Here is a 26589-nt window from a genome sequence, read left to right as displayed (position 1 = left end):
TGATATCGATAAGGCATCTCATCCCGGGGTGGTAGTTCGTGCTCTATTTTTTGGTTAAATTTCTGGTTATACAGGTTTTGTCTACATATATTGTGAAGATAAAACCAGGAGATCAGCCACAAATTCAAAATCTTAAAAAATCTGAACTCAACCACTCAAAATGATTATCAAGAAGTTGAGATTTCATTCATCGGTTCCTCGGTGTTGGAACTTCGAATAATGGCTAATTGAATCTCCTCGAAGTTCTATTGAACAAATTTCTCAAACTATTACAACTCTCTCGCTGTTTCCTCTGATTCCGCCCACCGCCATCAGCCTCTCGAAACCCGTCGCCGTCGAGCACCAACCCCGCCTCCAGCTTCTTCGAAACCGCCACAATCTCGTACGAATCCCACAGCGACTGTCCGAAGTCCCATCTCCTCATGCCGGCGACGGAAGACCGGCTTCGTATCGCTTCAAGCTTGAACCGAGATGGATTGGCTCTGCAATTGCGGCGATGGGCGTCGAATTCACTTGCAGGCTTTGAAGTACCGGTGTGACTCTGCCAGGCCTGCGCCACCGCCTTGAGGATTTCGAGATGACCATCCTCGTCTTCAACCACTGCTTTGTTCTTCATGGTGTTCTTTGTTTGTGGGCTTTGTATTGGACGTTGTAAATTAAGGGAGTGAATGGGGACCATGATCATCTCGTGCCCCAATCACAGCCTCATATCTGGGTTCTCCGAGAGGGATCTTGGGTACTTTACGCTGTGGACCCTACATTTTCATTTTCAGCATAATAATGGGTCACCCAATTAGTTATCCTCTCTCCTCAGAGGAGGCTCTTTGAGAACTGGCGAGAAAGAGGCTTCAATGAAGGGTTTAGGGTTCAATGAAAGCTCTATGGTCCGCCATTAACCAAAACCGATTTGAAGTGTTACCTTCACTGAAGAAACCACGAGAAGAAGTCGAAAAGTTTCTTGGCCGATAAGCCAAACACGCCCTATTAAATCAAGAGCACAAACAAATTTCATATTTCTCTGTTCCCATTTTTTTGACCCACCCCTCTGCGACGCTCGTTCTGCTAGGTTTCTGAAGCCATGGCGTATACTTATATGGTGTTTCAGGTTGGAATTCTCGTCTTGATTTAATGGAATCAGCATGCTTATGACTTGTTCCCCTCACATTTCTTTCCGTACAGGTTAAATATGGAGAAACGGTAAGGCGCGTCACTGCTAGAGTCACTCGATATCATACACTGGAAGTTCTACCCCTTCGATTTCACCCTTGGTTTTGAAATCTCTGCCGGAGCCCTTACCTGAGTTTTGTTCGAAGATCCTCCTTGACATCGCTTCAAAGTCTGCAGTTATCTTTGTGCCTTCTGAGCTTGTTCAGAGCATTATTCGGTTGGGAAACACAGGTTCCCAGTGTGACTCTGCCATGCCTGCACCACCGCCTTGAGGTTTTCGAGACGAACGTCGTCGTCTTCAACCACTGGTTTCATGTTCATGGTGTTTTCTTTGTTTGTGAGTTTTGTATTGGGCGTTCTAAATTAAGTTGGTGAATGGGAGCTATGTTCATCTCCTGCCCCAATCACAGCCTCATATTTTGTTTCTACGTTTTCATCTTCTAATAATTTAGAACTTGGACTTCCATATTTTGATTTTTTCTTATTTTTACTTTTTATTGAACGAAAAATAAAAAATTATTGACGAATAAATACCAAATATGAAATGAGTTTCACAGAACAATTTCGATAGCTCAAGAGTGTCCACGTGCTTAAACCAGAATCTTTTAGCCCGTGGAGATAATTCAATTGCTAGTAATCCATTTTCTGAAAGATTCTGGCTTTTGTGCTTTGGTGGATTTTCGAGATCCTTTCGATGCCCTATGTTGTGTTGAAGGGATATCTATATGATCCGATTGATTGCGTAAAGCCCGCGGTAGCAACGGAACCGGGGAAAGTATACAGAAAAGACAACTCTTTTCTATTCTATTAGTATTAGTTAGTGATCTCGGCTCAGCTCAGTGAGCTGGTTTTTCCATGATGCTTAACTTAACGACACATCCTTTTTAGCTTCCGTTTGAAAATTTTAATATTTATGTAATATATTTTATAATATTTTAAGATTTATTAAAGTTTTAAAAATACTAAAACATGTGATTTCAAATTTTATTACAACTAGATTATTTTAAATTTAAGTAAAAAAATTAAATGGTTTTCTTATAAATAAAAAATTCAAACAATTTAGCCAATTAGGGCACGTATCCATATTATTGAGAGATTTAATTTAATTTCCTTATTCGAACGGAGAGATTTCTCTCCGTTTTGTATTTTCCCGCCTATTTTCCAGAGCCAATACTCCCATTTTCTCTGCTTTCTTCCGGTAGGTTTGGCCGCCGATCTCTACTCCTCCGCGCTATTTCGGTTCCATGTTATACATTTCACCGCGTCTTACGAATCTTCAACTTTTCTCAAACCCTCTCCATCCCTTCCAGTGAAAAAGATGAGTGCTCCTATGGAGATTTCTCTCCCAAACCCTCCCTTAGATGCGCAGGTGCCTGAATCAAATGGCATCATCTCCGAGTCAACTGCTTCTTCTATAGTAAATGAAGACAAAATTCTGGTTTCAGGTTCTTCTCTTATTATTTTTGTGCCTTATCGTCTCAGATATTTTTGTATATGTTTTCAATTTCCGAGCTTTGAGATGTTTCCTACTTTTTATTTTTTTTATAATGTTGTGTTATTATTTTAGTCGAGGTGTGTTTGAAATCCTCCAGCACAGCACGGATTGAAGATGTCCGGATGGCCGTTGAGAGGTATGCTACTGGAAATATGTATTAAGCTTTCTGATATATGATGATTTGGTTAGGGAGATTAGATTTTTGGTTCATTTGTTTCTCTGGAATTTCTTAAACTTGAAGTGCGCTCAAGTCAATTCACATTGCTCGAAGATGAGGAACTCATGGTCAATTTTGTGTGTTTTAATTTACAGAATGCTTGAGAAGAGAAGTTTAAGCTATGTTGATGGGCCCATTCCAGTGCCGCTCGATGACGCTTTTCTCGCGGAAAACGTGCAAGGAATCCGAATTTGCGACTCTGGTATTCTTTCAGTTTAGCATTGTTTAGGCATAGAGAATCTAGAGGGTATGGAATGGGTAATGGAAATAGTGACTTGAATTCTCTAGAAATTATGTTAATTTTGTCAGTTATATAGTTTCTAGAAGTTCTGGAAGAATTAGCTTACAAAGTAATTCCTCCGCCTGTGGGCCAAGGGCTTAAAGTGCTCGGAAAATGGAATTTTTCTTAGCAGAGAGTGTGATTCTTCCTTTAAGTAACGTCAGCGGGTATAGATTAATAGAAAAAGGTGGATTTTCATTATTCTGGTTATGATTCTGGATTTATGTTTTTGGTAGACGACGGTGTGCAAAACCATGATATCCTCTTATTCTGGCAAGTCAAACCTGTCGTTCATGTCTTTCAGGTGAAGTTCACTCATGCCTTCTTCGGTACTCACTCGATGGATGATATTTTCACTGCGTTCGTTCAACTTTTATGAACTCTTAACTGTTTTTGGTGCACAAGTGACCGCATTTGTTCCTTTCAAATTTTATCTCATCAAATTAGAAAGCTTTATTATTCACAATACACGATTGTAATACTATTCTGCATTCTTGGCCTTTATTTATTATTACATTCTTCATTTCCTTTATGTCGGGACTTTACTTTCTCTTCGTGCGGTTAGATTGATGTATAGTATTTGTGTATTGCTTGTCAGCTAAGTGAAGAAGGACCCTGCGAGGAACTTGGTGGGGAAGGACAGATTTCTAGTTTTAATGAATGGATACTTCCTGCCAAGGAGTTTGACGGCATATGGGAAAGGTAAGCTGTCTCTAGTTTTCTTTCCTCATTGATACCCAGGCTTCCTTTTGACGAAGTAACATTTTCAAATTCACCTGCAGTTTAATTTTTGAGTCTGGTCTCAAGCAAAGGCTTCTGCGATATGCTGCTAGTGCTTTGTTATTCACAGAGAAGGGTGTCGATCCATTCCTAGTGTCTTGGAATCGGTAAGGAAAGTCTTTTCTGTTTGATCATTAGGATGGTTTTCAAAATGTACAAGGGAGGATATAAAACATTATCCATTCCTAGTGTCTTGGAATCCATTCATTTCTTTGGAGGATTCATTCTAAAGTGTAAAAATTGTACCGAAAAGGTCGAGAATACAAAATGAGAGTCGGCTTATCAGCCAGTAAATACACGCAACAAATTTAGTAAATATATATGGTGCCAAGGATAATGTTTAGTTGACACACATTGACTTAGTAAAGTAAAAAAAGAAAGCTAATAACAGAAAACCATTATCCTTGGCACCATATATATTTACTAAATTTGTTGCGTGTATTTACTGGCTGATAAGCCGACTCTCATTTTGTATTCTCGACCTTTTCGGTACAATTTTTACACTTTAGAATGAATCCTCCAAAGAAAGGACATCTCTATGTAAATAGAAATGGCCCGCCAAAATCCTAATCTAGACTCAAAATTGTGTGAAAATCATGAACTTCATCTATTGATGTTGCCATCTAGCCTTCCAGGATTTTAAAAGCGCTACCGTGCCTTCAATGATGCTTTGCCATGTTTTACACGATGGAAAAGCTTGTAGAAGACCTATAGATCGAGGAGTTTAATATATAATTCTCGTCTGTTTACGTGTGCACAGGATTGTCCTATTACATGGACCTCCAGGGACTGGTAAGACGTCTTTATGCAAAGCACTGGCTCAAAAACTGTCGATAAGATATCTGTCAAGGTTTGTTGGTCGATTACTGCTTCAGTATGTATTCCATATTATTAATGACCCTTATTATTTATTAGTTCCATTTTCCATTATATTCAGATATCCACACAGCGTACTAATTGAAGTTAATGCACATTCACTGTTCAGCAAATGGTTTTCTGAAAGTGGCAAGCTGGTATGGCTTTTTTCATTATTAGATGACCTGCATCCTTAAATAATTTTCATTTCATTCTAGTTGGATACTGTTTTAAATTTGACCCAGCGAACACTTCCATTTGTCGGGCATTATGGCTCTATCGTATTCAAGAATACATGTTTTCCTTAATAGGTTGCAAAGCTATTCCAGAAGATTCAAGAGATGATAGAGGAAGAAGACAATCTGGTATTTGTTTTGATTGGTGAGACATACTTTAGAAGGTTGTTAATTTCATGCTTGTCCTTCTTCTACACCATCATCAGTATTTCTATATTTTGCTGTCTGTAGATGAAGTGGAAAGCTTAGCTGCTGCTAGAAAGGCTGCTTTGTCTGGTTCAGAACCTTCAGATTCCATTAGGGTATGCTATTGCCTTTTGTATGGTCCCTCTCTTTTCTCCCTTAATCACCCTCTCTGACCAAAAGAAAGAAAGAACGAAGAAAGAAGAAAGAAGAAAGAAGAAAGCCGAGAGAATATGTTTTTATAAATTGTTTAGGCAAGTAGTTTTGAAACTCAGCTGATGCTTATAAAACTCTGAACTGTAATATTACAGGTTGTCAATGCGCTACTTACACAGATAGACAAGTTGAAATCGTCACCAAATGTGGTGATTCTGACAACTTCCAATATAACAGCAGCTATTGGTGAGTTAATAATCAAGTGATGTCATGTAAATATTTATCTTTGCAAAATAAACGTTTTTGGTAGTGTAATTACTAGTTGGATTGCACCCTTTTATGGACTGTCTTCGGAAGTTGGTAGTTGGAATACTCGTCTGAGTGCAACTTGTTATTAAAAAAATAGTGAAATTCTTCCAATTTCTATACTCTAGAAGCTGCAGTTTCTGATTCTCAGTATAAGTTTGATCAGGATGTTTATGGGTTGTATAATCTTATGGAGTTTCATTCTTTCTTGAGCAAAGATAAAAAACAATCCCCAAGTGTTTAGGCCCTCTCCAAATCTTCCAATTCCCGCTCGTTTTCTTCTCTAACTTTCAATTTCCATTTTCTTCTACTTAAAATCTTAATACTTGAATTAACCAAAATCTGGATTGCAGATATTGCATTTGTAGACCGTGCAGATATCAAAGCATATGTAGGTCCACCAACTCTTCAAGCACGTTATGAAATTCTAAGGTCATGCTTGCAAGAGCTTCTACGCACTGGAATTTTGACAACGGTTGAGGTCCATAAACATCTAATAATTGCAGCTTTAGCATTACTTTTGGGTACCTTGGATTCTGGTTGAAATAGAGTACATAGGCATTCGTAATTCTCATCATTTCTAAATTTCTTAGGGTTTTGACCACGCTATGCTTCTTAACTATGCTGGTTTGAAAGAGAAAATAAGCATTCGAGAGACCAAGAAGGTTGATGTACCACTTCACATCTGCAAACTATTGCTCGAGGTTGCTGAAGCATGCGAGGTCTGTGACAGAAATCTTTGAGTGCTAATTGATTACGAGTCCTTGAATGACCCTTGAATTATTTTGTTTTTTCTGTTCACAGGGTACTAGTGGACGTTTTTTAAGAAAACTCCCGTTCTTAGCTCATGCGACTCTAGCCAATCCATGTACTGGCGACCCTTCAAAGTTCTTGCTCACCATGTTGGAAACGGCTGTGAGAGACCGAGCAGAGTTACCCGAATGAACGTGTTATTGTCAAGAAGCTTCTTGTGCTTGTAATTAATGTTGTGCTGATAACATTTACATATACAGATCTAAATATGGAAATCAGTTGTAGAAGCTGACGCTACTTGAAAAGCCTACTAAAATACTCATTTTTAGTTGAATCCATTGCTTATAAAGTTATGAGGACTCTCTGTAACTGTCGCATTGTAGATTTCCCTATTGTTTTTTAGTACTTTCATTCTCTCAATAACCCTTAAACCCCACGAAATCAACTTTTAATATGGGCATAGATATATATGCAAGTGATATGATTAAAGTTTTATCCATATTTTAGAGCATAGGCTTCATTTTGTTCTATTTATTAGTCTGTATGATCAGTTAAATACATGGACCATTAGGTGGAAACTTGCAGGAAAAAGCAGGAAAGCCAGAACATGTGAGAGGAGAGCCCAAAAAAAAATTGGGTTCACTTTGGCACAACCGACCAAAAGGGAAAAGAAAGAGGAGCCAAAATTTTAAATTACTTAGATAAAGACCCCTTTATGAAGGGTCGTCTTTAACAGAAAGCCCAGCTTTGAGGTATCATGCTTTGCTAAACTGGACCCTCCATAAAACACACTTACTCTCTCTCTTCCCTTTTCTTCTTTACCTGTGAAAACGTGACCTTCCACTGTACATTAAAGGGAAACATGCATGCGTGAATATAAAGATCTTAGAGACTCCACTGTGTGCGTGTTCCCATGGCAGGCTGATAATATCAATGTTCCTTGTTCTAGTGGAGAATTATATGCACCTGAAGAACTAACTCTTTTTCTCTCTTACAGAATGCCTGCTTCTTCTGTCTGCTATCTCGCCATGTTTCTTGCTTTCAACAACAGTTCAAGGAGGAAGCCAAGGAACGTTCTTGCTGCAATAGAGAACCCAGAGAGGGTTTTCTTGCGGTCTACTGAAATGGTAAGCTTTGTTTTGGAGGTTCCCATTGTTCGAAAATGTAGACGTCTTTGTAAGCTAAGTGTTGTAGGAGTTCTTTGATGATCTCATACTTAGCAAAGGGGAATCCAGCGTCCAGGTCCGATTCTTGAAGAGTTCTTTCATTTGTCTTCTTCAAAGCATGCATACTTGAGTTTCTACTCTCTTTCGTTCTTTCTACCAATTATGATCTGTTATCAGATCTGTAGTAGAATATATATCTATATATTATTAGGTATTAAATGTAATTTCTCTGCATGCATGTCTGCATTTGCAGCTGATTGGTTTTCCTATACCCTTTATTGCATTTAACCATCTCATCTCTCTCAGCTTCTTCTTCTTCTTCTTCTTCTTCTTCTTCCCTCTCAGTCTCTTCTGTTTTCATAACCCCACTCCCATTGCTTTCTTTTCTTTGTTAGTATGGATGCTTCTTCTTTCCCATGATTGTGAAGTGTAATTCTTATCTATTGTGTTGGAGTCATTTTGAACTTCAGAGAATATAATTCAATCAAGCTAGAAGTTCTCATGTGAAGCTAGTTTTGATTTTGTTGTTCTTTTTTCTCTTTCATGAAATATAAGATATAATAGTTTGCCAAGTGTGGTTATGTTCTTATTTATAGCTCGTAATGAAACTGAACCATAGATCTTGCATTATTGTCTCTATAAATTGTACCTAATAAGAATCACTATACAATATTAGTGTTGTTTAACACTGATATGTATCTGTAATTTATGCAGCTGTAGAAAATATTACTATTTATGAGTTTTTACCCATTTATTTAAAAGTTCCATTGATCAGAAAACAAATGTGTACTGAAAAAGAAGTCTCTCACCAGGGATCTGATCAGGTTCAGGTATCAGCAAGTTTAGCTTCTTAAAAAGAAGTCTTACAATTTGACTGTACAAAAGTTCAGGTTTTTTACAGAGATCAGCTGAGAGAGAGGCTGTGAGGTAACAAAACAAAACATACTCAGTTCTTTTTTCTGAGACCATTGACCAACCTCAGCCTATATTAGAAAAGTCAGTCTCATGAACAGTTCAAGTGGGGTAATCATGAACAGTTCAGTGGAGTAATATTATATAATATTGCTAGGCACTGTAGCTACAGTTTTAACGATACTTGTCCTGGTTGAAATATGTAATATTTGTACTTGCAAATTATCATGAATTAAGGTAGAGCTCAATTAAGTGTTATACCAACTAGTTAAAAAGAAATGAGTTCGATCGTCTACTTACGTGGGATATACTTTGAGTTTTTTAGGCATCTAAATATTATAGAGTTGGGAGATTGTCTTGTAAGATTAGACAAGGTACGTGCAAGCCGGTACGAACATTTGCTTTCAGTTGGCAAGGAGCTTGCTTTTTCTGCCTTGAAGATCCCTAAGTTTCCCTTTTCATTAGCATAATCATGGCTACATTAGACAACACAAATGGTAGTTTGGAGCCATGTTTTGGGGAACAAATAAATGGAAGGTCCTTGCCAACTTGAGTCCACTACGTTCTTCTGTCCAATAACAGCTTGACAGATGCCAAGACTGTCCACCATTACTTAATAGCTCCTATATCTCTATTATAAGAACATTTAAAATTAGAAAATGAGATGTATCCAAAAATGGATTTGTTTGTTCATAAGAATAAGAAAATGAGTTCCTCAAACAAAAGCAAAATATATGTCCAAATTCTTAATGGAGAAAGTTTTGATTATTAAAACATTAGCGGATGTGTCGAAGCAAAATGGAAGACATTATATCGACTTGCTTTTAAAGAGAGAATGACCCACCAAACTGTGTCGTTTTTTGCTTGTGAGATCCACTCCCCAAAGCTGAAGCCCAATGCTCAAAGTCACTCATTACTCACTCTTAAAAGCTTTATACAAAAAAAAAAAGAAAACTTTTGCTGAGCTGTAATCTCATGCCTCTGTTAGGTTGTCTCTTCCAAACCTTAATTCTTTTAACTTTTCTCGTTCTTAAAAAATTTGATTTTTGTTGGCTGCTTTTGGTTAAAGCTGCTTAAGTTCTTGGCAGATTGTAGGTGAAGATGATTAATTAATGAGAGGAAAAAAGTGAGAATTTTTGGTAAAATCGACGTGTCGCCCAATAGATAACCAGCTTTTGTGTGTCAGAAAGCTTTTGGCTTTTGGAGAGAATTGGGTCAGTATATGAACAAGCAGACACCGCACTTCACAACCCATCCACCAGGCCCAGGCTGCTGATGACAAGGATAGTTTTTTCTTCCTAGCTTTCTTTCTTCTTCCCAAAGCTATCGACACCCATTTGCCTGATTGCTCATTTCACACACTTGTCGTCTCAGAATCTGACTTCCGAGTTGCTCTGAAACACAGAATCAACCAGAGGTAATAGCTATGGAGTTCAATTTTTGGGCCTCAAGGGTTCATCGCACTGAGCAACTTTCTGCTGTTCAAGCCGCCATGCTTCCTTCTGGTACTTGTGTTCTTAGCTTTTTGAGTGATTTTCTCATCTGGGTTTCTTGATTTTGCTTTTATTTCCTACTCTGTTCGGTTTTCCACTCTTGATTAGCAACCAAATTGAAGATTTGGGGGTCGGCGGAGGGGGTTACTCTTTAAACTAACATTCTGAGTTCTGATTTCACTGTTTTTAGCGTGAATTGAGCTCTGTTTCTTTTGAATTTCATGGCTTTTTGATGGTACTTTGGATAGGTAACCATATAATTCTGGATGACTCTGATGGAGAAGATGATACGCGAGCTTACTTTTCATGCCCTTACTGTTATATGGATATCGAAGTTCAAGTACTTTGCAGCCATTTGCAAGAAGAGCACTGCTTTGACTTCAGAAATGCAGTAATTACATGCCTTTAATATCCTTTTTGTGCTCTGTTCTTCATTCAATGATTACTTCTTGTGACGTATGAGTAATAATAACTTTGTGCTTGCTGCTTGGTATATTTGACTGATCATGTAACTGTTCCATGAAGTGAAACCGAAAGCTTTGACATTGCTTTCTCTCAGGTTTGTCCGCTATGTGCAGCCAGTCTGGGGAAAGATGTAATTGGGCATTTTATAGCGCATCATTCAAGCTCAATAAAGGTATTGTCTGTTCTAACTCATTGCTTTCATGGCTGCAATAGTGAATAATTGGTTAAAGCAAAATGTTTACCATCTTTGCAGAGGAGGAGAAAACCTGAGAAACCTGTATCTGCTGCATTTAGTTCCAAGAAGCTGACAACAAAGGGCAGGAGGGAAAAGAATGGATCTGCACCTGACCCTCTTCTACCCTTCATCTGCTGCATTCCTTTCTCAGACCCTGAATCTGTAGAGAGAGACGACGATTCAGTAAACGATGACTCCGTCACTGCCGCTAATGTTGTAAGGTAAGTTTCGATTGCTAGATCTTTTGAAGTCTACAAATCATGTCCATGAACCTACTGTAACGGCCCAAGCACATCGCTAGCAGATATTGTCCTTCTGAGTTTTCCCTCTCGGTCTTTCTCTCAAGGTTTTTAAAAATGCGTCGGCTAAGAAGAGGTTTCCACACATTTATAAATAATGATTCCTTATCCTCCCTATCTACGTTGGATTTCACACTTACACTTTCAGTTTTATTGGCCTGCCTTTTGCTAAAAGCTAAACCTGCAAAATGGATAGACTTACTGTGATCACCATTTAACTTGGGAGATGAAGAAGCCATTTTCCTGGTTTCAGTGTACTTTTCCAATAGTGGTTTGTAAGGATCCAAGAAGAGTAAAGCAAAAGCAAAAGAAGAAGATTCCTGACAAACTGATGGGACAAATTGAAATTCTTGAAGTACTTACATCCTACTGATACGAACTTAAGCCAATATATTTGCAACATCTTATCAAGCATATAGTTTGCCATTACAATCTTCTTTGATACATACCATCGCGATTCTCACTTATCAACTGTGCTTTAGGTGATGTGATAGCTCAGCATACTAACTAATGGTTGTTCTTCCGATTTTCTTTTCGGGTTTTGCAGTAATAGGTCACACTTGCTGGAAAGGAACCAGAACAGTGAAGAGTTGAATCAGAGAGCATCTTTTGTACAACAATTAATCACATCAACCATTTTTTAGGTCTCTTCATCTCCCCTGATTGCTTTAGTGGTGATGCAGTTAATATTCATCGTTGTATCGATTGATCGGCGTAGTGTTCCATCACTGGTGCTTGATTTTGATAGGAAATATTTCAGATATCAGTTATGCCATAGGTATCATTTGTGTTCATCTTCCTGTTGATACATCTTGTCAACATTGTGGCAAAAGCTGGGGTTTTACATATACGTATATATGTAGATGTATCATTGCAAACTTGGTAGAAAGTGGAACTTCTTTAACTAGTAACAGCAGTTTACGAATATTATTACAACAGCTATCTTGATGTGTACTATAGGTAGGATATATCAAAGTAGAATCATTTCCAGCATATCCAAAACTTTTTATAATGTGATATTCGACACAACACGAGTGCTTATTTCTAATCATGAGTAGAATCATTTCCAGCAAATCCTTAGATGAGTACTTTATAATCATGAGTAAACCTAGAGAATTTTAGCCCTTTGTCTGGCAATGTAGCTAAATCTTAGGTCTATATATATATATATATGCTTTTGATTAAAATAAAACTGAAACCTGTAAGAGAAATTGTTCTTAAGCCTCACAATATCAAGGGAAAATGAAACAAGCAATTGGACAATTCAACCAGGGAGAATGTGGAAGAACAAGCGTGCTACAATTAAAAGACAGTAATTCTCATTCATCACACCATTTATTGAACTTAAATGAGTAATCAAAAGAATAAACAATATTTGATCAACTTATATCGACCAGGAAACAAGAACATAGCACGGAAAAGTTGTTGTCGAAGAAGAAACTAGGAGAGAAGGATGTGGCACGCTGTACAAAAAAACTATCTAAAAGAATTTCAACTATCTAAGTTAAGAGTGTTATTTAGAATACTAATGAAAATTCAGTGTGTAGCGTCTTTCCTTCTCTCTTGGCTCAATATCTTCTAAACAATTTCCAGCATTTGCAATATCACCATCACAATACATAATAGAATAGTGTCCAACCTATTCTATACTAAAAAAAAGAGAACATTGGTGGCAGATCTTTATGCATTTTGTGCACAAATTGCTTCATGAGGGATGTCTGAGACATACCAGGGAGTGATGCTAGTTTAACCAGTTGATGTTTACAGCTTCGCAATTCGTTGGTCAACCTCTCTAACATCTTTCAGCATCATGCTTCCCCATGCCTCATAACTGGATCAATTGACTAGAAGATTCATCTTCCAACTTCGAAGGTAGAAAAAGCTAATTTGAAAATTAGAAACTAATCTTCACCACACGAGAATTTGTGTAAACTGATTTACATTTGAGAGCAATGAGATACCGTTACATTCTGGACACAGTAGCATAATCTTAAGCTTGAATTTGCAATGCATTTCAGAGATCAAACGCAAAATCAGAACGCTTTAGCTTACACATCCCTAAAACCTTCTGACAAGATTCAGGTGTTAGTTCAGTGAGAAGTTCTGAAACAACTAATTTGTGCTCTCTCTTTAGTTCATCTAATTCCTTTTGTTGTTGTGTCAACAGATTTTTAAGTTTCTCAGCCATTATTTTGAGGTCAACTGATTCATCAGAACAGTTCTCTTCTAAAAGATGTGCCTCAGAGCTATCATGAATATCACCCTCTGACAAAAGTTCACTTTCCAGTCCCTTAATTATTGCAGAATGATCAAGATTATTCCCAAGTATGTGGCTGCTAGAGGATTCAACATTCTGATCTGAGGTAAGAGACAAGTTTGAAGGACCTGGCTTAATAGGAGAGCACCCACCAATACCTTTTGGAGAGTCCGACCAATACTTGCGACCTGAAGGCAATACCTCTAAAGCAAGATTATTAGATTCAATAGACAATGGAGAGGAAACATTCTTTGTTTCAGATGTCGAGCTATCAGAAATTGCAACATCAACTCCTACATTATCCACAGAATTCTCAACTGATGTCCAATCTGGAATGTAGGATCGAATTTCTGTTTCAATCATTTCAGAAATTGTAGAGACATCTTGATCAGAAAGGTCCAACTCCTCAACCATTTCACTAGCAACAGAAACTGTTGTGTCAGCTTCAGTATCAAATGGGAAATGGATATTGCGAAAATTACCTATAGTAATTGAAAAAATTGTCAATAAATACTGACAATTCCAGTAGAGTAGATTTTCTCCTAAAGAATCTAGAAAAACAAAGAAATGACAACAAATATGAATTTTACCCATGGAATCTGCAATTCGTAGTTTGAGAAATATCTTGTTAACATCTTTTCTTTGACCATGCATACTAAAATCTCTACAAGTCTCAGCAGAAGTATCATCGACAAAATCAATCTGCTCTTTTTTTCCTTCAGTAATGATATCATGCAATAAAATAACAATATGTTACAATCCCAAAGTTTCTATCGAAGGAGAAGTACTTTTTTAACCTTACCTGTATGAAGTATCTTTGATTGTAAATTACGAGGTATACTTTCATGGTCATCATCTGCTTGGAGAAATGGATCCATTAAAAGATCTTTTGCAGGCAAGCGAGTAGAGACATTTGCAATACATTTTTCTATAAATGCTTTAACTCCTAAATTGGTGACTTTTGCCAATGAAGCTGGTTTAATCCCCTAAGAACAAAAGGAAAATAGTAATTCCTTACAACCTTCACAAGGAATATTTCTGTCTAAAGAAGCTGCAAAAAAGCAAGGTTAAGAAAGAACCGATCTAAATCTGGACATAAAATATTTTACTTAAAAGGTTAAGACGTATTTGAATTGTAGACAACTTTTTTTACATTTAGGACTTCAAATATTTACCATTACCAACATAAACTACATCCATAATCCCCATTTATTTGTTAGAATGTTCTAAATTTTCAATGCTGCAGGTTGACCGCTAAAATTTAGGACCAGACTTTAAACAATGAGTGGTTCATTCTAAAAATGAAGCGGGGAAAAAGAAAAGAAAGAAAAAGCTTGCACAAAATAACAGATCACATGGAAACACACGTAGAGCTCTTTGTTTAGATGCTAGAAAAGTCCACTAGAAACCAAGGCTCCATGGAAGACCATGTATAAAAAACGAATGGCTCAATCGTCAAAGATTGAATAGACAAGAAGGTTATATTGCTTCTTTATCATAAACTATAAGTTTCCGCAACTGAATCAAATCTTAAAAGTGACTGATTATGAGCTCTCTTTTACAGTCACCACATTACAAGTGTGAAGGTAAATCATATGTATAACGCTAAACATAGAAAAAATTGAGTTGAACAATGTACACGATTAAACGCAATACTATTTCCTATATTATATGGTGTATGAGTCCTAATAGAACCTACAATGCAGCGTTATGCATATCGTATCCATACTTTATCAAAGAGTGATCTTCATGGTGGGTACAACATGGAATACATAAGTAAAAAAAAAAAAAAGATCCAGGAGCCCTTACTGATGTGACCTTCTTATATATTTGAGCAGCATTGGCACATTCAACATATGGATATTCAAAGGTTACAAGCTCAAGCAAACACATGCCAAAGGCATAAATATCCACAAGTTCATTGTATTCCTCCTCGTAAAACTCTGGAGCCATAAACTCGGGAGTTCCTAAAATCATTAAATCACAAATAAGTTCTTTTACTCGCTTCACTACACCAAAAATGTGTACTTAACTTTCATATTAAGTAATTTCGATTGCTTATTTAAGTTTAGAATTCTCACCAATGACACTATGAGCTGAACGAGCTTGCTGAAGAATGGCAGCAAGTCCTAAGTCACCGATTTTCACCTCACCTTGGTTGCCATTGACAAAGATATTGTCACATTTTAAATCTCTATGTATAACTGGAGGGTCATGACTATGAAGATACAGAAGGCCCTCTAATATCTGCCTCGACCATTTTTTCAGTGCTCTCAAATCAACATGCTTGTGCTTCTTTCTATATCTACACATATTCAAAATATATGTCAAGTATTATAGTTAAAGAAGAAAAACAAATTCTGAAGAGCCCAGGGTACAGGGCTTACTGTCGCAGTGTCCCTGAAGTGAATATCTCTGTAATGAAGTTGATGTTTTCATTCTTCGTATCAACCCATGAACTGTAAAATTTGATTATGTTCTTGTGCTTCAATGTCTTAAGCAAATGAACTTCTGAATATAGTCGCTCCAAATCATCAGAGTTCCTCAATAAATCTGTTACCTTAATCTGATTCCAAGCTACTTCAATTCCTTCCAACTCATCAAAAGCCCGATATCTATATACCACATTTTGATGAAGAACACACAATTTACCATAATAATTTCATCTCAAATGCAGCAGACAGATACACACATTTTAATTTCTTTGGTAGAATCAGTATAAAATGGAAAACACAAGAAATTTCAATTTTGATTGTATCACAACCAATAACATCAAAACAAAGAAGGATACACCCTTTTGAATGCCCCTTTTCCTAAAACTTCCTTATACTGCAAAACAGCCAAAGATTAGAAGATGTGATCAAACAGTAAATATTGTAAATATAAGTTCAATCCCACATAAGCATGCACGAGCCTCCAATCAATCAGAAAAAGGATGAGCAAGAACCAATCAAAGTAGTATGAATCGAAAATGTCAACTAGAATGCAAAATCGAACAAGCTGTATGAGTATTTACCCGTCCATATCGACCGGTAGGATCAATCTCCACGAACTCGGGATCAGATTCTTCCAGGTCTTGATCCAATGACAAATCCTGAGACATTCTCGTCTCGGATCAATCGAAGAACACAAGTCCCTCCACCGATTATTCAAAAATTTCAATACAACACAACGTCAACAAAACCCCAAACAATACCCAATGTCGATTAGAGCAATAACAGCCAAACTTTCTCCAGATTCGAACAAAACCAAAAAAAAAAATCATGCTGATCTTTTTATCATTTGATAGAAGCTTGCAAAAAGTCGCCAAAGAGGCGCTTATGGATTGGAGCCAAATTAACCGACTGTGACTGACGGTGACAGACACTGCCCAATCCAATTTCGATTTTTTATTTGTTGATTTTTCTCAAATTAAAATAAGTTAAATATTTAATTACAGTTTACAATTAATATTCAATTAACAAAATAGTGTGTGAAAAATGTAAATTATTTAAAATGTTTCTAATTTTATCTCTATTATTTTAAATATATATATATATATCTAAATAATTTTATTAAAACAAATATAAAAATTAGTTTTATTTTATTTTATTTTAATTTCTAAAAATCAAATATATCTCTAAATAAATTTGTTAAAAAATATATAAAAAATATTTATAATTAGAGTAGGATATGGTATATTCAAATATTAAAATGATTATATAAAATATAATTTTAATAAATATATAACTAAATTTATAAAATTATTCCCTGACATAGTTTGAATAATTTTAACTAAAAATAGTTATTACATAAGCATTGACATTTCTGGAAAATGTATTTAATTATTTAAAACATTGTTTAAAATTACAATCAAACACTAAAATATCTATAAATAAATAAAAAATAAAAAATAAAAAACATTTTTTATTGACATCTCAAATAAACGTGCTCATCAGTTAGTCTTTGAATCAAAATGTTAAACTTCCCTAATCTTCTTAATTACATTTAATTAACTACGTTTAATGCCAAAGTAATTAGTACTAATGACGAAATCATGAAAAAATAAAATTCTAATAAATATTTAATAATTAAACAATATCTTATCAAATGATTGTAACGGAAAGTGATTTGAAACAAAATTATCCCAGAAAGAGCTAAAATCTTTACGGGCAATTTCGCCTTATTTAGAAAGTTGACAAGGAAATGAATGGCTAAGCCGTGGTGATAAAATTAGAAAGTCCAACGAGGCTACTCGACATGCACAGGCAGTCGCCTGCGCTGTTCCAATCCTCGAAGCCCTTAAAGCTTACAAGTGGGGCTTCACAAATATCCAATCTTCTTCGTTTTTCTGCTAAGATAAATCCTCCTCCATGGTCTCTTTCTCTCTCTTCTTCTCTGTTCTATCTCGTTCTCTTTCTAACTCGTTTTTTAATGTGTTGCAGGCCGCTCGAACACATGATGGGCTCGTGTATCAAGAGGTTAGCCCGCCCGCCCTTAATATTGTCCAGTTTGAGTATAAGTTCCAGTAACTTTGGCTTGAATATCTTAGATAGACAGTATTCTTTACTTATAAATCTATGAATCGTTCTCTAAATTAGTTAATATCCAACTCCGTGTTTTGCATTGTAGGGGTTTATAATGAACTCATGTGGGTTGAAGCTTTTCACGTGCGAATGGCTTCCAAAGGATAAGGAACCAAAGGGCTTGATCTTTATCTGCCATGGGTACGCGATGGAATGCAGCATCACCATGAACAGTAAACACCCTTCCACCACCTGAAACATTATATTCCTAAGATCAAATTATAATTGATTTGGTTTATAGGCTCTGCAATTCGGCTTGCAAGGGCAGGGTTTGCGGTTTATGGGATTGATTACGAAGGCCATGGGAAATCAGATGGGCTGCAAGGCTATATTACAAGCTTTGATCATGTGGTGGAGGATTGCTCCAATCACTTCACAGCCATTTCTGGTATCTTATCTTCCCAATGCAAAAGATTCAATTTTTATGGGTTTTAAGTGAAAATTTTTACATGGGTCTTCGTTAAAAACTTTGTTTTTTAATACCCAGAAAGGAAAGAGAACATGGGCAAAAGAAGGTATCTATTAGGGGAGTCAATGGGAGGGGCAGTGGCTCTGTTATTGCACAGAAAGAAGCCAGATTATTGGGATGGTGCTGTCTTGGTTGCACCAATGTGTAAAGTATGTCCATTTTTTGGCTCTGTTTTTGAATGAGTTTAAAATTTGAAGCTCAAAAAATTCCCCTGTTTTTGGCAGATTGCAGAGGATGTTAAACCAAAGCCAGTTGTTGTAAATATACTGACAAAGCTTTGTAAAGTGATACCCACATGGAAGATAATTCCAACCCAAGATATCATTGATGTGGCTTTCAAGGTTCCTGAGATTAGACATCAGGTAATAATTATTAATCTCCTCTGTTTTTACAATATAAAACTGTTTATATTAATGATAATAAAATTAACAGGTCAGAAATAATCCTTATTGTTTCAAAGGGAGGCCTCGTTTGAACACTGGAAATGAACTTCTAAGGATCAGTTTAGATCTCGAGAAACGACTCGAAGAGGTTTGCTATTTCTTCGCCGTTTGAATGAATTAGTCTTTTTCGATTTTTTGAGTTCAATGGTAGTTTATAGGTTTCGTTACCGTTCATAATCCTCCACGGGGAGGCGGATCGAGTGACCGATATATCGGTGAGCAAGCAACTCCTTGAGAAGGCGTCGAGCTGGGACAAGAGCTTGAAGACATATCCAGAGATGTGGCATGGATTGCTGTATGGAGAGACAGTTGAAAACATTGATGTTGTGTTTGCTGACATAATTGGTTGGTTGGAAGAAAGATGTGGTTTGGGAAATTCAAGGATTGAGAAACAGCTCAAGACAGAATCTGATGATCTTCAAACCAAATAAAATATGATATTTGTAAGAACTCAATGTGTTGTACTCTTCAATAAAGCAAGGTTCATAGAAACTGATATTCCATAATTTTTCCTCATAAATTCCAACTGTGGAAACAATAATAACCAACTATTTGTCACTGTCGATCGGATCCTGTTCGGTGCCACCCTTCAATATGTCACATTCGACCATTGATGACGAGTGGATAGAATGTAACGGCCCATTATAACTAATGCTTCATTTTCTTCTTGAATTAATGAGAGATCTCACAACTCAGCTCATTCGAATCAGATTTGTCACTGTTGATTGGATCTGTCCTTATTAGTTGCAAATTGGTTTGTTTTTTTCACTAAATTTTATTTGAAATTTCTTATAAAATTTTAAATACAATAAACTTAATTTAATTTATATTTTGAGTATAAAAAATAAAATATAAGGCATACTCGTTTAAAAAATGCATGGAAACAAAATTTAGATAAAAATATATAAAATATTATATCATTCAATTAGGTCAACTAAGAATCTTTATTATTCATTGAATATTAGAAACCAATTTCCAATTTCAGATACCAATTAAATTCAAATTCATTTACCAAAAATGTAATTCATGGTTACTAAAATTTATGTTGGAATATAATTAATTTATAGTCTCATTTTTGTAAAAGGCTGAATTTAATTTTGATGTGTAAATATATCAGATTTTAATTTATATCATATAATTAAATAAAAAAATAATAATAAAATGGGATCGTGGCGGTGGGCATCGTCACTTTTCGCGCTGTTGACTCCACCTCCGTCTTCCCCAATTTCCTCTCTGTCTGCAAGTTTCAAGATCTTCTTCCATATCCGATCTGATCTTATCCATTTGACCTAATTTTCTTTCGAATTAGACCCCTCTTCCTCGTCTTCCTCGAAACATATCAATTTCGAAATCGAAGATTTCCCATTGAAAGAAGCCATGGATCTAGCTCCAGAAGAGCTTCAATTCTTGACCATTCCCGACATTCTCAGAGAATCAATCTTCATCCCGAAGCGCTCCCCCAAAACCTTCTATCTCATAACTCTTACCTTCATCTTCCCCCTTTCTTTCGCCATTTTAGCCCACTCCCTCTTCACCCACCCACTTCTCGTCCAGCTCCAAAACCCTTTTTCCGACCCCGTTCAGACCCGCCATCGATGGACCGAGCTCCTTACCTTCCAATTCTGCTACCTTATTTTCCTCTTCGCTTTTTCTCTTCTCTCCACCGCCGCCGTCGTCTTCACCGTCGCTTCCCTCTATACTTCCAAGTCCGTTTCCTATTCCTCAACTATCTTCGCCATTCCCAAGGTTTTCAAGCGCCTTTTCGTCACTTTCCTCTGGGTTTCTCTCCTCATGATTATCTATAACTTCATCTTTTTCGTCTTCTTGATACTCCTTATCCTTGCAATTGACACCCAGAATTACATTTTGTTCTTCTTCTCTGTTGTTGTAATCTTCATCCTGTTTCTAGTTGTACATGTTTACATCACCGCCTTATGGCATTTGGCTAGCGTCGTGTCGGTGCTTGAACCGATTTATGGATTTGCCGCCATGAAAAAGAGCTACGAATTGCTTATGGGCAAAACCCGTTTTGCGGCGGTGCTTGTATTTGCGTATTTGGCCATCTGCGCTACAATTAATGTCATATTTGGGGCTGTGGTCGTTCACGGTGATGATGGACATGGGGTTTTTATGAGGATTATCGTTGGTGGCTTTCTGGTTGGCGTTTTGGTGATTGTGAACTTGGTGGGATTGTTGGTTCAGAGTGTGTTTTACTATGTCTGCAAGAGCTTTCACCATCAGGGAATTGATAAGCTCGCCTTACATGACCATTTGGGTGGATATCTTGGTGAGTATGTACCTCTCAAAAGTAGCATTCAAATGGAAAATTTAGATGCATGAGGTAGGGGAAAAGACAATCTGTTATCTAATGTTTTAGCCTTTTAGGGGATATGGAATGATATGTTGTAAAAAGAAGAGTATTTAAACAATCTGTTGTCTAATTTGTCGCCTGATTTTATACCTAATATTACTTGTATTTGATCCTGAATAATTTCTAAGGATCATTCAAGTCCTTGTCTTTGAATTGGTGGTGGGATTTTACTGCACACTGCCATGGATTACTTATATGTTGATGGGAAAGTTCTGATCCTGTTGTTATGTGTTCGTTGTTCAAGCTTTCACATGATTATGTCTCAAATGGGATTGATGATTGCAACATTGCCTTACTCTTTGTAGAGCCAGTGGGGTTATCGTTTTATCTTCTTCTTTTTGTGTACTCTATTTTCTTCTGGTTTGTGCAGCTTTTCTACTCTAATGATATATTAGAATAGGGCTTCAACTAGATTGTTTATGGGAGATCCCACGTTGGTTGGAGAGGAGAGCGAAACATTACTTATAAGGGTGTAGAAACCTCTGCCTAGCATATGCGTTTTGAAATCGTGAGACTGATGACGATACGTAACCGGCTAAAGTAGACAATATTTGCTAGCGGTAGGCTTGAGCTGTTACAAATGGTGTCCTAGACGGTGCGAGACACTAGTTAGAGTAGGGCTAGACCCTCTCCATAGTAGACGCATTGTAGAAACCTTGAGGAAAGTTCAAAGAGGACTATATCTATTAGCGGTGGGCTTGGGTGGTTTGAGTTAATTCACTTTTCAATTCTGATAAGTCGTACCCACTAAGCATGAGGATTGTTCTTTCTGTTCTTATTGGGCACACTGGAAACTAGCTAATGCTATAACATCCAGCTGCTTTGGCTTCAACCTTCTTTTTGGTGTTTTTCTTAAAGACTGATTGTGGGTTTGAAATATTGTTCAAGCATTTTCATGGACTCACATCTTGAACTCTCTTATCTGCTCTGTTATGTTGGCTGCTGCTGTTTGAATGCCATCAAAGCTTGATGAAACCTTCAAGTGAAATTTTTGTCTTCTTTCTTGATATCTAGATTGTGGAACTGCCCCACTAAATGTGTTTACTCCAACCACAGAAAACACAACCAGTCTCTGTAGGATAATTAGCTACGGTAGCAGTTGTATTAGCATTCCTTCTGTTCTTTCTCTATATTGGCTTAGAGGTTTTTGGCTTGTTTACTGTTGGTTATGAAGAAAGTGAGCCCTTGGTGGGGAATAAGTTTTGGCTTAAGTGGATTTATGAGTTATCTGTGCATTCAAATGATACTTTTAAAATTGCAGCGATAATCTAGGGTGGTATTTGGATTCGAATTTTTTGTTCTAGGTCATCGTCACTAGCAAATATGGTTCACTTTGAGCTCATTATGTATTGTTCGTCAGTCTCATGGCTTTTTAAATGCATCTACTAGGGAGAATTTTGCACACCTTTATAAAATATTCTTTGTTCCCTCTCTTTAACCCTGTCTACCCCCTTGGGGCCAGCGTCCTCACTAGCACACTACTCGATGTCTAGCTCTAATACTATTTGTAACATCTCAAGTTTATTGTTCGTAAATATTGTCTGCTTTGGTTTGTTATGTATCGTCTTCCGTCAGTCTCACGATTTTAAAACGCGTCTACTAAGGTGAGGTTTTCACCCATTATAAGGAATGTTTCCTTCCCTTCTCTAAATGATAGGTAATCTCACATTTTAATAGACTTTTGTTTGAATAGAAACATTTATAAAATGTAAAATTTTTAATTTAAGATTAAATGGAGGTTTGATTTATATTTATAATGTGTAACAAAAGAATATGATAACACAGAATAAGTTCTCCCCACGTCTTTCTCTCTCTACCATACATGATGTCACGTCACTCGTCATGGCCATCCACGATTCAGAGAATCATTTTTTAGCCAAAACAATAATATAAATAAAATAATAATAGGATTTAACTAATAAATGAAATCAAAGCGTGACAGGAAGCATGTGTGAAAATATGAAATTAATGGATTGTTTTAATCGTTAAATTAAAGTAAATACGAATACATTAATTATAAAAATTTGTTATATGAAAAAAATTCTTCAACATTAAAACTTGACACGCAAGATACACTTGGCTGGCTAAAAGAAAATAAAGGATTAAAATAATAAATAAATAACCAGAAACATTATCCATATTTTTCCAGAAATTTCAAAACCCAATCCAGAACACCTTATTTGACTCTGCTTCTATGCATTTTTCAATTTTAAGGATAAAAAAAATTATATTAAAATTTGAAAGAATTTTTTTTAATTATTAACCATTTTAGAATGTCATTTTTTCTTCAAGAATATATTTTTTTAAAGAATTTTTTAAAACAAAAATGTGTAAGAAGGAAAATAACAATACTTTTTAAATTCAAGGTTAAATTAAAATCCCAAAATTTATTTAAATTTATAATTAAAAGTTTAACGTGAAAATTGATAATTTAAAAAGTTTAAGAAAAAAAATTGATATTTTATTTCAAATATATTTTTTAATTTTTAAAATTATTATAGAAAGTGCATATTTTAAAGAAAATTGCTTGAATATATAATATATATAGAAATAAATTAGAAACATAAGAATGTCATATTTCGATTGTAATTACAGCACGACAGCAGTCCCCAATGAATTAATAAATAAGAAAAATCTTATAACCCAGACGGAAGTTACTATTAAACTAACCTACAAATGATGGTTGATTAAATTAATTAAGTAAAAAATAAACACACGTGCAACTAACACATTTATTTTAATTAATTATAAAGTCTTTATAAACTATTTATGAAATTTTTATCAAACTATAATAACAAATTTTCTTTTAAATTATATTTATTTTTTTTCGAAAATATAATTAATGGCTGACCTTGAATTAAAATTTAATCAATAAATAGTCAAGATTAGGCACCTTAATGTCCTAGATCTAAGATCTAATCTTCACGAATACTATTTAAATGCCTTTTTTTTTCATGACTTTAATACAATTATTTTCAGTATATTTTAATGAAACAAATATTTCATAATTTAATCTATAGATGATATCACATCACAACAATTATACCGAATTCTTAAAATTTCGAGATTAGTAAATAAAAAGATATTTTTTATAATCTTAATTTTTAAAAACTAGAAAGAAAAAAAGAAAAAAATCACAATATAAATTAAAATTTAATAGCTGCTTTAAATATATTAAATACGAACTATAATATATATAGACCTTATTTTTTTTAGTGTTTTGTTTGATAATTTAAATATAATAATTTTGATTATAAGATGGGTGAATCTAAATCTATACAAATGTTAGACGTGTTTACTAACAATAATAATAATTTATTTTATTTCATATTTTTTTTAGTAATTATTTTAGTAACTCAAATTTAAATTTTATCTAAAATGTTATCTATTATAAATCACAATTTATCAATTAAATTAGCAACTAACAATCTGAAATTCAAATATAAAAAGAAGAATTTGATTATGATTAGGTTGGGCAATAATAGATAATTTATTTAAAAATGAAAAATTACAGAATAATTATTGAACTGGATTATTCCGTAATTATTCTTTATGATTTCTGGAAAAACTTAAATGATCCAACTATTAATTAAGCTTCCATTTTCATAATTACCTCGTTGACAATTAGAGTTAAGGAAGTTAATAGAATTTTAAGTGATGGAATCAAATTCTGACGGCCACCAGATTATACAAACCCAATCACGGGAGCCTCCAACGATCAACGACGAATTGACGAGTGTTCTTGTTTGTTCTTCCAGCTTCCTCACAGACCCATCCAAATTTGATGCAAAAATCTGTTGCTGATTTGAATTAACTGTTTGCATCAGCCCACTTAATGGGGAGAATAATGTGAGTTGAAGGTTAGGAGAAGAGAGACGTGCTGGTTTTTGCAATGGAATTTGGATGTTTCACTGCGAGATGCGTGGACTGACAATGAATTTTAAAAAAGGAACAGCGCCTTCCTACTTTTCTCTCACCGATTTCCCTCTATCAAGTTTATGCAAAACTGTGCCTCACACTATTGAGGACATATTCTATTTATATTGGCAAAAGATTAACTAATAGATCCGATTTCATAGGAAACTAACGAAGTAAGCCTATTCTTATGGCATGACTAACTTCAAGCTATTCTAATGGATTGACCAATTCTAACAGTCCCCTTCAATCCCAACAAGTCTTGTACATGTTGAGATTGTTACAATGTGTAGTAAAAGGAGTTTTAGACAGTGGTTTTGTCAGGATATCAGCTACTTGATCACTTGATGAAATGAACCGAACTTCCATTGCTTTACGTGCTACTTGTTCTCGAACAAAATGAAAATCAACTTCAATATGTTTCGTTCTAGCATGAAATACTGGATTTGAAGTTAAATATGTAGCTCCGAGGTTGTCACACCAGAGGCGAGGAGCCTTTGATTGATACACGCCCAGTTCCTTCAGTAATGACTTGATCCAAATCATTTCTGCAGTAAGATTCGCAATGGCCTTGTATTCTGCTTCGGTGCTTGATCTTGACACTGTAGCCTGTTTTCTGGAACTCCATGAGATTAGATTTGCTCCAAGAAATACAGCAAAGCCGCTAGTTGAACGTCGATCATCGGGACAACCAGCCCAATCAGCATCAGAAAACCCCGACAACATCATGGTTGATTTCTGAATTTTCACTCCTAATGCTAGTGTGCCTTTAACATAACGAAGAATTCTCTTCACAGCACCCCAATGAGCATCAGTAGGCGTATGAAGATATTGACACACTTTATTGACAGCAAATGCCAAATCAGGCCTAGTCATTGTCAAATATTGTAGTGCTCCCACTGTACTTCTGTATTTGAATTGTTCTTCAGCTGATAAGGGTATTCCTTGTTCTCTGAATAATTTTTCAGCAGAACCCATTGGTGTGGACATAGGTTTGCATTTTTCCATGTTTACTCTTTTCAACAAATCTAAAGCATATCGTCTCTGTGACAGTATGATACCATCTCGTGTTTTCTTGACTTCAATACCCAGAAAATACTCAAGATCACCCAAATCTTTTACTGCAAAATCTATTTTCAATTTTTGAATCAACCTTTCGGTTGCTTGATCAGAGGAGCTCACAATAATTATATCATCAACATAGATGAGCATATAGATAGTTATCTCTCTGTTTTTGAGAATAAAAAGAGATGAATCAGCTACTGAAGCCTTGAAGCCTAACTCAATAAGTTTTCCAGTCAACCTTGAATGCCAAGCTTTTGGGGCTTGTTTCAGGCCATAAAGGGCTTTCTTGAGCTTGCATATGTAATTCTTTGGTTTGGCTGAGTCTTGAAATCCTGGTGGTTGTCGCATGTACACTTCCTCTTTCAGAATTCCATGCAAAAATGCATTTTGGATATCAACTTGTCTCATATTCCAGCCCTTGGTTACTGCTAGCGAAAGAATGACCCTGATTGTTGACGGTTTGATCACAGGGCTAAAAGTATCAGTGTAATCAACACCAAATCTTT

General features: G+C 35.8%; 6 protein-coding genes across 6 annotated transcripts; 4 read left to right on the top strand and 2 right to left on the bottom strand.

Moving 5' to 3' along the window:
* Window positions 1–223: 223 nt before the first annotated feature.
* On the bottom strand, window positions 224–616 carry LOC111495727. Its single transcript, XM_023145886.1, has one exon. It carries the CDS (start codon window positions 614–616, stop codon window positions 224–226), a length of 393 nt encoding a protein of 130 aa, XP_023001654.1.
* Window positions 617–2267: 1651 nt separating this feature from the next.
* LOC111495092 (pachytene checkpoint protein 2 homolog) lies at window positions 2268–6797 on the top strand. Its single transcript, XM_023144963.1, has 14 exons — window positions 2268–2612; window positions 2735–2798; window positions 2975–3081; window positions 3396–3463; window positions 3758–3861; window positions 3942–4046; window positions 4700–4789; window positions 4877–4952; window positions 5106–5175; window positions 5262–5332; window positions 5525–5615; window positions 6029–6156; window positions 6269–6397; window positions 6480–6797. The coding sequence occupies exons 1-14, from the start codon at window positions 2486–2488 to the stop codon at window positions 6618–6620; spliced, it is 1371 nt and encodes a 456-aa protein (XP_023000731.1). The 5' UTR covers window positions 2268–2485; the 3' UTR covers window positions 6621–6797.
* A 2711-nt stretch (window positions 6798–9508) lies between these two features.
* Window positions 9509–11940, top strand: LOC111495331 (protein DEHYDRATION-INDUCED 19 homolog 6-like). Its single transcript, XM_023145308.1, has 5 exons — window positions 9509–10011; window positions 10248–10390; window positions 10559–10636; window positions 10718–10920; window positions 11546–11940. Exons 1-5 carry the CDS (start codon window positions 9933–9935, stop codon window positions 11640–11642), a joined length of 600 nt encoding a protein of 199 aa, XP_023001076.1. The 5' UTR covers window positions 9509–9932; the 3' UTR covers window positions 11643–11940.
* Window positions 11941–12305: 365 nt separating this feature from the next.
* LOC111495330 (probable serine/threonine-protein kinase WNK3) lies at window positions 12306–16541 on the bottom strand. Its single transcript, XM_023145307.1, has 8 exons — window positions 16272–16541; window positions 16047–16084; window positions 15643–15870; window positions 15337–15560; window positions 15065–15222; window positions 14058–14241; window positions 13846–13971; window positions 12306–13737 (listed from the first exon to the last, which is right to left on the bottom strand). The coding sequence occupies exons 1-8, from the start codon at window positions 16356–16358 to the stop codon at window positions 13013–13015; spliced, it is 1770 nt and encodes a 589-aa protein (XP_023001075.1). The 5' UTR covers window positions 16359–16541; the 3' UTR covers window positions 12306–13012.
* A 1088-nt stretch (window positions 16542–17629) lies between these two features.
* LOC111495282 (caffeoylshikimate esterase-like) lies at window positions 17630–19209 on the top strand. Its single transcript, XM_023145252.1, has 7 exons — window positions 17630–17715; window positions 17867–17993; window positions 18062–18208; window positions 18308–18438; window positions 18514–18651; window positions 18722–18820; window positions 18891–19209. The coding sequence occupies exons 2-7, from the start codon at window positions 17876–17878 to the stop codon at window positions 19161–19163; spliced, it is 906 nt and encodes a 301-aa protein (XP_023001020.1). The 5' UTR covers window positions 17630–17715; window positions 17867–17875; the 3' UTR covers window positions 19164–19209.
* Window positions 19210–19898: 689 nt separating this feature from the next.
* Window positions 19899–21353, top strand: LOC111495391. Its single transcript, XM_023145410.1, has one exon. It carries the CDS (start codon window positions 20110–20112, stop codon window positions 21070–21072), a length of 963 nt encoding a protein of 320 aa, XP_023001178.1. The 5' UTR covers window positions 19899–20109; the 3' UTR covers window positions 21073–21353.
* The last annotated feature ends 5236 nt before the right edge of the window (window positions 21354–26589 follow it).

Source organism: Cucurbita maxima, unplaced genomic scaffold, assembly GCF_002738345.1.
Source record: "Cucurbita maxima cultivar Rimu unplaced genomic scaffold, Cmax_1.0 Cma_Scf00021, whole genome shotgun sequence".
In the NCBI taxonomy this organism is placed as follows: Eukaryota; Viridiplantae; Streptophyta; class Magnoliopsida; order Cucurbitales; family Cucurbitaceae; genus Cucurbita; species Cucurbita maxima.
The sequence above is the reverse complement of the archived record's forward strand: the minus strand, read 5'-3'. Positions and strand labels throughout refer to the sequence as shown.